Consider the following 11,404-nt stretch of genomic DNA (forward strand, 5'->3'; position numbering starts at 1 on the left):
CAATACGTCGTACAGTAGTTCTTCAAAACATGTGCCATTAAACGTAAAACGTAAAAAAATGTTTTACTGCTGTGGAATTAATAGATATAGAAGAATGCTTCTATTTAGCAAACTCATTCCAGACTCAGAAACGTTCCAGATTATCGCGAAAAAGCGCGAGATTTTGATTTCTCGTAGGCCCCCGCGTTTAGAAAGACGAGGTAGCCATATTGTAGTGGGTAGCTAACTAAGAATAGCAAGGCAGATAAGCTCAAAACAGTGATAGCCATAGATACATTCTTCAAAGAAACGTTCAGTGAGTACGGGGCGAGTTGAATTTGTAGCTATCAACCAGAAAGTTCGGGGGAGACACCATGAGTGGCGGAACCCCTTATATCGGGAGCAAAATCAGCCTAATTTCGAAGGCCGAAATTCGTTACGAAGGGATTCTTTATACTATTGATACTGAGAATTCAACTGTCGCACTTGCAAAAGGTAAATACCTCGTGCAAAGATTGATTTGTCAGTAATGTTGTGCACCAACCCAACGCATATACGGAAATGCAAAATCAATTTCATTACACTTTCAAAGTGACTTTGGGGCATTATAATTGGGTGTTAGTTTTCTATCTGGTGATATAACTTTTTTTCCAGTTATTTTATCGAAATATGTTCATTTCAAGTACAGTACAGTACTTGTTGAAAGTATCTTGTAATTAAACCTGCCATGATGTTAGTGGTGAGGAAATGGTCCCGTATTATGATTACTTAATCGTATTGACAAACAACTGTACGTTAGCCAATTCAGTGATGATGCAGGGTCCTCGGCAAATCGTCAGCCTTGTCATTTGTTGCGCTGTGAATATATTGGTGAATAGGATAACTGGTTTCCTCCAAGTTAACTAGCTGGCTGTATACGTCGGTCACCGTTGGCATGGTTGATAAGGTGTCGATGTCTTGACTTCACCTGACAGGTCACTGCTTATGCTAACCATAGGCTTTGACTATCCCCCGTAGTTCGGTCATTTGGCACTGAGGATCGGCCCACTGACCGGCCTATCCCGCCCAGGGATGAGATATTTGAGTACATCATCTTCAGGGGAAGTGACATTAAGGACCTGACGGTGTGCGAGCCACCGAAGCCGACATGCTCTCTCCCCCAGGACCCTGCCATTGTCCAGGTAGGGCTTCTCCACAGCCCAAAGCACTGGAAACCCGCCGTCAGGACACCCTTGTAAAATAGCCGTATGCGGAATCAGCCAAGTGTGAACTTCCATTCTATTTTAGAAAGCATTCTTGTTCATCCAAAGCCGTGTGTCTGCACTGTTACTTCAACCCCTTTTATTCTTTTTTTTTTCTCTCCAGTCCTCCATGGGCTCGGCCCCTCCCCCCACCCCGCCCGCAGCTCCCTTCCAGTCGGTGGGCTCCTACGGCCTGTTCAACCGAGCCCCAGTGCCTCCGTACAGCCAGTTCAGCACCAGCCCCCTTGTGTCTCCGCAGTTTGGCGCCGTCGGTGTCAGTAAGGGCCACAGCAGCACAAGGCCTGGATATGGTGAGGAAAGGGGGGGGGGACCGCTAGTCCGGTCTGCCGTTGTTTTTGTCCTGTACCAATGCATTGTCGGTCACATCTTACCGATATGTCCACTGATCCGCTGCACTGGGGCCAGCTCCTGTGAAATGCAGGCGGGCACCAGTAGATGTTAGTATAACTGTAACCCGGTGTCTGACAGTGACAAGAGTTGCGCATGCTATCCAAGGGTTGCGGGTTGTCATGTGACCCAGTGAATCCGGTTGGGCATGCCACAGGAGAGGGGGGGGGGGGGGGGGGTGTTGTTGACTGTGGGCTCCATCCGCTGTGCCTTACAGCTGTGACTTGCCCTGCCCTCCCCTACATTTATATTAGATGCTCTTATAAAAGGGACATGTAGTTCTCATTCAATGGACTCCAGTTGGTTTTCGGTTTTTCGCCGTCCTTCTCGCCATCTCTGCTCTGTTGCACCAATGCTACACAAGCGGGGTCACCGGTCAGGATACGAAGCCACTGAGCTTTAAGGTATGCTGCCCAGAGGGGCCTCTCACCATTATGCCGTTCTTGCGCTCAATACTCTGCACCTGCTGTTCCTCTCCATACAGGAAGATCAGTGCCCTCTTCCTTTGGGAGTGACACAAGCTCATCTGCACCCCAGTCTCAAAGCGGTGCTATTGGCGCTGCTCTCCCCAGTGATTCGCACTCTCTGGGTACCGCTCCCAGCCTTGTATCAGAAGGTAAAAGATCCACAGGAGGTGGGGGAAAAACCACTGATTTGCTCTTCTGTTCACTTGCCTGGATGAAACTAAAACTTATTTGGAACTGGTTGTTGACATGCTCCATTCATATCCACCAATTCATCTATGGTGTAGGATTGGGTACATTCAAGGGTTAGCTATTCTGATATGTATCATAATTGTTTGTAGTGGTGCTTGTATTTCAGGCCTGTGGATAGTGTAAGTGCAAAGTAAAAATAAAAATGAGGTACCCTGAAATATGATTATTAATGGCAGTTTGCCCATGTTGTCCTTATTTTCATTAACATTTTGCTGAATACTCTTTAATTTTACTACAACCCTGTTTCCAGAAAAGTTGGGACGTTGTATAAAATGTAAAGAGAAACTGATTGCAATGATGTGCAAATCATTAAAACCCTATATTCAATAGAAAATAGTACAAAGACAACATCAGATGTTCAGACTGAGAAATGTTGTTTCTTGGAAAAATATATGCCCACTTTGAATTTGAGTAACAATAAAGTTGTGTAATGCTAAAAAAATTACCTGGTTGAATATCTCACAACTAATGAAGTTACTTGGCAACAGGTCAGTAGTATGATCGAGTATTAAAAGAGCATCCCAGAGAGGTTTAGTCTTTCAAAAGTATAGATGGGGACAAGTTCACCATTCTGTGAAAGACTGCGCAGGCAAATAGTGCAACAATTTAAGAGTAATGTTTCTCACCGTAACATTGCAAAGAGTTTGGGGTTCTCATCATATATGGTACATAACGTCATTAAAAGATTCAGAGAATCCAGAGAAATCTCACTATGCAAGGGACAAGGCCTAAAACCAATATTGGATGGCCCTCAGTGTTTAAAAACAGACACGTCTCTGCCAAACTATTCTGTAGAGGACATCACTGCATGGGCTCAGGGACGCTTCTGAAACCTTTGTCTGTGAACACAGGACATCTCTGCATCCACAAATGCAAGTTAAAGCTCTACCATGCAAAGAAGAAGCCAGATATAAACAAGATTCAGAAATGCCAGCACCTTCTCTGGGCAGAAGCGCCTTTAAGATGGACGAAGTGGGAAATTCCTGTGGTCTGACAAATCATAATTTGATATTATTTTTGGGAATCATGGACGCCGTGTCCTCCAGGCTAAAGAGGAGAGGGACCATCCAGCTTGTTATCAGTGCCCAGTTCAAAAGCCAGCATCCGTGATGGTATGGGGGTGCATTAGTGCACATAGCATGGGTGACTTGCACATCTGTGAAGGCGCCATTAATGCTGAACATCTAGACAATTTATTTTTCAGGGAATGCCTTCCTTATTTCAATAAGACAATGCCAAACCACATTCTGCACGTATTACAACAGCATGGCTCTCTAGCAAGAGTCTGGATGCTCAACTGGCCTGTCTGCAGTCCAGACCTGTCATCCATTGAAAACATTTGGCCCATTATGAAACCAAAAATATGACTAAGGAGACCCTGAACAGTTGTGCAGCTGAAATCCTATATCAAGCAAGAATGGGAAAACATTTCACTTTCAAAACCACTGCAATTAGTGTCCTCAGTTCCCAAACGCTTACAGAGAATTGTCAAAAGAGATGATGCCAACGCAGTGGTAAACATGCCCCTGTCCCAACTTTTTTTTTTTGTATTTTATGAAAAACTATACAATTTCTCAGCTTCAACATTTGATATTTTGTCTTTGTACTATTTTCAATTAAATATAGGGATACATTATTTGCACATCATTGCATTCTGTGTTTTTATTTTCATTTTACCCAGCGTCCCTACTTTTTTGGAAATGGGGTTGTAAATAGTTTTTCCAATTTCTGTTAGATCTTTTTCATCTGTTGACCTTGGCAAAGAGTACTACTGCTCTGTAATACTAGAATGTGAATAAAATGGCTTTACTCTAATTTTTTTCAGATTCTGCTTGTTCTCAATAACGTGACAGCATTCTTTTTACATCACAACCTATAGGCACACTGCATCACTTGATGTCAGTTTGACTTGACCAATTGATGTCAGGGCTCCAGACTGTGTCCAGATGGTTGCATTGGCTGTTTCTTGGCTTTTTGAGTTCCATTTTTATTGATCACAACAACGTGATGTTCAAAAACAAATGTGTGTCATTGTCACCCCCCCCCCCCCCCATGTTCATTTTTTTGGCCTCCTTTATTGCAGCCTGATCTCAAACTTCACTTAGGAACCACTTTCTCCCTCTTGCTCAGCCCTCCTCTCGATGAGGGAGTAACTGTGACAACAGCTTCCTGTTAGCAAATGATATGGGTGCGAAACTACTTCCCTAAGCAATGAGAATTTTCTAAATTAAATGGCATAATGATAGAGCTAACCAAGGGAATGAGGATGTCAAGGTAATAGCTAATTTCAACACGCCTGTAATATGCCATTCACGCCGTTCCAATCAGTGATTGTTCTACCGAAAATGCGCCGTTAGCAAATGATACAGTATGAGCCTGGTTTATGAGCATCACAGTGGATGATACAGCGGATGAAGTTGCCTCGTCCCCCTAACATACTAATGGTATTAGTGATGTGCAGTTTGAACAATACATTTTTCAAAATGCTCTGCAGTCTGCCAACTGTCAATCCCTTCAGTCTGATGTGTTGAAACTCAATCTTGACATTGTTTTAGATGCGCTAAGAAATTATGTATATATTTTTTTATTTTACAAAAACACAACCTCCTATAGTATGTAGGATCACAACTTACATTTTATTGTTTGCCGGAAGTGGCTGATTAGGTGCTCTCTGTGTTACTAACTCAAAATGGATGATTTTCTCTGAACGACTTCTCATCGCTAGTATGCCAAAGCACAAGGTATTTTGTCAAATTTAGGACTGTTGCTAAATAAACCAAAGAAACATCCTGTGTTCTCTAAAAGGTCAAATTTTTTTGGGGGGGGGGTTTAGGAATAACAGCAGTCTTAACAAAAATCATAGGCCTACATTTGAGTGCCAGCAGCCTAATCATGGATGTAAAGTACAGCAGTCTAAACATACAGTTTAAAGAAATGATGGCATTTTTATTTACAAATTATCTACTATGCCAACTAGTTTTAAACCAGTAAGAATATTTTAGGAGTGTGACCAAATCGTGTGCTGGTGCCACCAACTGGAAGACTCCAGTGGAAATGTAGTCTGGAGCCCTGAATGTCAAGTCCAATTCATATTCTGTCCCAACGCTGTGGCATTGCCAGTATAACCTCAAGTCCACTGTTCTCCCAGGCCGCACCAGCCCCTCTGTGGACCCCCTGAGGAAGAGCCCCACCCAGGAGCAGTCTGTCCAGGCAGCGCCGTCGGCCCCCTCCGCTCCGGCCCTTGGTTTGGGCCGCCGGAGCCCAGCTCCTGGTCGCACGGCCCCGTCGGCGGCGGCCGCCACTCACGCCCACCAGAAAGCCCAGCAGCCGCATCATCAGGATGGCAACGAACCCAGGAGGACCGGTGAGACTGTCTGTGGGACCCGCAGAAACCAGGCCTGGCCTGCGGCCTGCAATGGGCCCGGCTCTCACCAACACTACACCGCTGTAGATAGGGCTCCAACTGCAGGTCTTATCCACTCTGTCTTTAGCTATGCAGGTGAGACCTATCGGATGCTTTACCTGGCCGTGATGTGATTCTAACGCTCTCTTCCAAAGGTTCTGCATTTCAATCAGTAGGGCACTTTGTCCAAATGTAGGAGTCTATAGTGAAGGGTTCAATCTTTTTTTTTTTTTTTTTTTTTTTACATCTGTCTAAACTGAAGGACTGTATCGTTCCAGGCAAAGAGGCCCAGAAAACCCCTAGACCAGAGTCTGAGCAGCATGCTGGGAGTGAGGGCAGGGATGCCATCAAACGGCCAGCAGGTTGACTTGCAATCTCAGCGCAGCGCCTGTTCAGACTGCATGCAATGTGACTTGCCCTTAAAACGTTGCGCCTAAGGTTGTTTACACAACTTGATGACACATGACGTTTTGGGCTACGTAGCGTAGGGGCCTACAATATCTGGGATGTGGATATTGCGACCGGAAACAAGGCATTATAACGGAATTCAGCAGTATTTAAATCTAAACTTGGGGGATTGTGTCCATAAGGATAGTGTTTTGTTTTTCCTGCAACTTTCTGAAGATGCAGTGGCTGCCCCTGTTTGTGTGCTAGCGGTGTCTGTCCCTTTGGGAAGTCGTTTGCTGGGATGCTAATGGAAAGTTCTGGTTGATGGAGGTATCCATATACCTCCTGAAATGTTAAATTAAATGTCAACCACAAAGTAGCCTGTATTTACTGGCAAAATAATATCATGACTGTTTTCACCAGCCCTGTAGGGATTTTATTTGTGTGGCTGTACCATCACATTTGCTACTGAAAAACTTCAACAACAGAAATATATTTTAAGGTGTAGATTTAAATGGTCCATCCCTCAAAAAAAAAAAAAAATTATAATAATAATTATATATTTCAATTTAGTGTTTTTATTGAAGTCATGATTTTTGACTGCTTTTATAAGGCCCTAATAGTGGCCTTTGCATGTAACGATCTGCATTGCCCCACATGTCCGTACATGTTCTGAGACGGTGACAGAGACAGCCCTGTCAGTGGTCTCATGGTCGTTCTGTTGGGCCGTATTGTGGCAATAACAGTGTGGGTTTGTTGTCGGTTCGATGGGAAATGCCTCTCGTGCTTCATGGTTACGTGCTGTTGGATATTGGATCTCTTGGGTGTCTGACAGTGCTTATGTTGTTTCCCAGCTGGCGGCCCCCCACCGCAGCGGCGTGGTCGTGGTGGGGGACACCGTGGGCGGGGACGCTTCAACGTGCGCAGAGACGGTCCCATGAAGTTTGAGAAGGACTTTGACTTTGAGAGCGCCAACGCCCAGTTCAACAAGGAGGAGATTGACCGGGAGTTCCAGAGCAAGCTCAAGCTGAAAGGTACCCGAGAACGATATAAATCGGACCCTTCAGCTAAAGGAGAACGATTAAGCCCAGATGTTTTGTAAACTGGTCGCGCATACAGAGCTTTGCTCTTGTGACGAAAGACTTATGGCCAGTTAGTGGTCATGTGGTCTTTGGTTCTGGGTGCAGAGTGAATAACAACTTAGCACAATGTAGAGGAGCTGGCCACAGGGGCTTGAAGGTGTTGTTTCCTTGCCTCCAGATGAGAAGACTGAGAAGCCAGAGGTGAATGGGGAGGATAAAGGAGACTCTGGGGTGGAGACCCAGAACAGCGAGGGCAATGCTAACGAAGTAGGAGGGGAGGCACTAACACCCAATGTTTACTACGACAAGTCAAAGTCTTTCTTTGACAACATCTCCTGTGATGACAGCAGGTATTCTACGGCTGCCCATATCCATTTCTCTGGCAAAAGATGTTCTGTTGGCTACCTCTGGCCTTTTGTCTTAAAGTTTCAGGTTGAGCAATACAGTATTGTCTTTCCTTCAGGCATGATCGATGTGTTTACAATATTGCTTTTTCTTCTAGGAAGGCTGCAGAAAGGTCTGGAGGAGGCTCAGGGTTCCCGAGGTGCGTCGGTTTCCCTTCTCACATCCGTTCTGTCACTTGCTTTGTTATGGTTTATTTGAGTAAGTAACGTGGAGAAGAAAATAGAGGGTTGTTGTGAAAGAGCAGTGGGCCAGATTCAAACCCATGCTGCCTCGGAGGCACCGCCTCAAGTCCATTGGACCACCCAAGGCCACTCATGCTAATGTTTCAATCCTTGTAATCCTGTACAATGTGGCTCTGTCACATTCATGTTTTCACTGGACACTTCAGCCACTGTGGTCCATTAATCCCCGGGTGCCTTTGTGAGACAACCACCTGTGCTGAGACATTTAATCCACGCGTAGGCCACCACGGGGCATTCAGTAAGGCAATGTCAGTAGTGACCTCGGCTGAGCGTCTGATTTCCGATTTGGCAGGGAACGGAGGCAGACCTGGGCCGAGGAGAGGCGGATGAACGCGGAGACGTTTGGCATCCCCCTCCGTGGGGGCCGGGGCCGGGGGGGATACCGTGGGCGCGGTGGCATGGGCTTCCGTGGAGGCAGGGGCCGCTCGGCCAGCCGGGGGTCGTTTGGCGCCCCTCATGGAGGGAACGGCTACAGGGGGGGATACAACAGATCGAGCCAGGGTGGACGGGAGTTCTCGGAGAACTTTGAGTACAGGGTAACGTATATGTTTGTTCTCTGTAGTTTAGTCGCCAACGGTGTCCATATTTTCACCTGTGACATGTTTAGTTGGACCGTCTGTTATTAGCTTTGTCCATCCGCTTCTGTCTTTTTTTAATCATGCCTGCATGTGTATAACTGTACTGACCGTACTGACTTAAGGAAACGTATACTATGCTTTCTTCCAGAAGGATAACAAAGTGGCTGCGTAGTACTACAGGAGGACGGCTTCACGGAGCGGGTGCAACGCCTCGTGTTTGAATATAGTTTTAGTTTATACTTTTGACTAAAAAAAAAAAAAACGAAGATTGTGTACTAGCTGTATATTTGTCACCAGCACTGGGGTTAACTGCTTGAATGCAAACATTTTTTCCATATCTTTTTATGATGGAAATAATGCAGTCTGTCAAACACAAGTGTCAAGACCTTCAAACTATGTCCAGATGGCTGACATCTTTTGTATAAATATAATATTTCAGAGATGTCAGTATTATAATTCAGCAGAGTTTTTTTTTTTTTTTTTTTTTTCCCTCCTAAATCTTTATTGGATAAAATAATGTTTTGGGGGGCTGTATGCATGAGCTGTCCTACTGAGAGGATCACTGACATTCTTTGGGATATTATCCTGTAATATAACTTAAGCACCAAAAGAGCCAGTAGGGTCTCTCAGCTTTCTACCGTGTATTTTTCTACTACACCTACTGTACCTGGAACTTTGGCTAGCCATCTATCCCAGTTCTCCAAATGCGAGTGCTCGCAGTTTTGGTAGATATACCCTACCAAAACTATTTTGTTTACTTCTATATTCTGTTTCGTTTACTTATTTTTAGGTGTTGATTTAATTAGAGCTTTTTCATTCTTCTGTTAACCTTCATCGTTTAAATCAACATGGATTAATCTGTATTGGCTTATACTCATACTCTACATTGTAGTGAGTGGAGGATAGTGATGGTGCTGGATGTACACTTAGCTATGCTCTTCTGGTTTTGTGATAATTTACTCTGGATGCTTATTAGATATATGAATGGATGGGTCAGTAATGGAGCATAGGTCAGAACTTCTCTCTTTCCATTTTCCATATAATGCCCTGTGCTCTGGGTCTACTGGTGAAGTGTAATTAGTGTATAATTCTGCTGTTTGCCACAATTATATCTCTAGAGTCAACTATGTAAACTACTACAACAGCTAGCTAAAGCAGGCTATCATTCAAATATGCAAAATGGGCTAGTTACTGGGATACAATTTTGTTTGTAACCCTTCTATGGAGCTTTCTCAAATATTCACTTTTACTACTTTTTACCCCAACAGTTGCTTCTGAATTGGTTAAAACCTGATCTTAAATTCCACATTCTGATTCCTGTCAAAGAAAAGGGAATGCCAGAGGGACATTCACCCACCAACGTTATGTTGTACTTCAGATGTCTGACACAGAAACAATGTCAAATCTAAGCTCTTGACACAATGCCACTAACATGGTCATAAGCACTGCATGGAGATCGATAGCCTGCTAAAGCTACACAAGTGACTTAGAATGTTAGGTGATCGTAGACAAAATAGGCACTAGTAATGTTTTAATTTTGGAGGATTTGAAAGAGAAGGAAAATTGGGTACCTGACTGAATTGTCTAATGCTGTCATATATCTTGGCATGATAAAGTTAAAAGCAATAGTTAATTTTGGGATTAGGTGTCTTGCAGGAAACACATACAGTTGCACTTACTATTTGAGATGTTTTATGAAGTTGTCTTCTTTTCTTTCGTGAATCCTGATGTTGCATTCCAGTTTTGCCAACTGTGGATGACTTGATGTTGTGAGTCCCAAATGGCACCCAGTTCCTCACATGGTCCGCTACTTGGCTCTGATCAAACATAGTGCATTTAATAGGGAATAAGATGGTATTTTGGATGCACACAATCTAATCATGGTACCTGACCCCAGTGTGAACAAGCCTTGAAAGTAGGAGTTTAGTGTTTCTTTTGATTCTTGGGATATTGTTCCTTAATGTATATTTTATGGATGTATGCATATGGCTTTGGCTCCAGAAAAATTCCCTAATGTTGTGTATGGACTAAAGGATGATCGTGCAAAGCAAGCCTGTTTAAACATGAGTGGACCGTCCTGTTAGATCAGGCAAGTCCAAAGCTACTGTCACTGTACCTCAAGTGTCCTCCAAAATGGTAGAGGATGACTTTCTCTTGTTGTGCCTTAATGCCAGTGAATACATGAATTACTACTAACATGTGAACTAACATTGGATTGAATAAATAATGGCAGAAATAAATAAATGTCATGTAAATAAAAAAAAATAGAATTTGTGATCATTGGTTTATGCTAATGTGCTTTTGCACAGCGCTAGTGGTGGAGTAGGTACTCCCATGATTTGAAAATGTAACAGATTTATTTAACTGTAAATGTCAATTGTATTACATGATGGTAGTTATTCCCTGGCATTGAGGGCACTATTTTGGGATTATTTAATTTAAAATAATACCGGACATCTACATAAAAGCCCCCTGTCTTATACAATCCTTTAAGTATCCCCCATATTATTTTTGCAATCTTACCAGTCATTCCTGGAAAGCATTTGTGTAGATTGTCAAAAAACAAATTTGGCACCTCTCATAGAAACATCCTAATTTTGTTTTGTAAGAAAATTATTGATAGGGATTCTGAAAGTCCAATGCATCCTAGTGTAGGAAGAAAGTCAGTACAATATACTGGGAGTTGAGATGGGGTGAATTCATATTGTTGTTCTGTACCTTCATTTCACTCTGGATTGTAAAACAAATGCACAGAACTGGGCATGATTATAACAAGCCACTTTATTGCAACACAAAGCAGCTAAGATAATGTGGAATAATAAATAAATGTTTGCTGTGGGTAATTTGAGCGTCAAACATTTTAATATTGACTCCAAGTTCGTTATTGTAGTTTATTTGGTTTACTTTTCATAACTCTCTGGAGTCTTAGCCACATGTTAACTCTAAACCCAGCATGAGGTCCT

General features: G+C 43.4%; 1 protein-coding gene across 5 annotated transcripts; it reads left to right on the forward strand.

The window, feature by feature from the left end:
* Positions 1 to 157: 157 nt before the first annotated feature.
* lsm14aa (LSM14A mRNA processing body assembly factor a) lies at positions 158 to 11,305 on the forward strand. 5 transcript variants are annotated; one of them, XM_010883243.5, is made up of 10 exons: positions 158 to 474; positions 997 to 1,160; positions 1,345 to 1,531; positions 2,113 to 2,262; positions 5,493 to 5,843; positions 6,989 to 7,168; positions 7,395 to 7,566; positions 7,719 to 7,760; positions 8,156 to 8,399; positions 8,590 to 11,305. In XM_010883243.5, the coding sequence occupies exons 1-10, from the start codon at positions 354 to 356 to the stop codon at positions 8,611 to 8,613; spliced, it is 1,635 nt and encodes a 544-aa protein (XP_010881545.3). In that variant the 5' UTR covers positions 158 to 353; the 3' UTR covers positions 8,614 to 11,305. The 5 variants fall into 5 exon arrangements, with proteins under 5 accessions (XP_010881545.3, XP_010881546.3, XP_010881549.3 ...); XM_010883244.5 differs by having other exon boundaries at positions 8,593 to 11,305; XM_010883247.5 differs by having other exon boundaries at positions 159 to 474; positions 5,493 to 5,708.
* The last annotated feature ends 99 nt before the right edge of the window (positions 11,306 to 11,404 follow it).

This window comes from Esox lucius, chromosome 19 (assembly GCF_011004845.1).
Source record: "Esox lucius isolate fEsoLuc1 chromosome 19, fEsoLuc1.pri, whole genome shotgun sequence".
NCBI classification, from domain to species: Eukaryota; Metazoa; Chordata; class Actinopteri; order Esociformes; family Esocidae; genus Esox; species Esox lucius.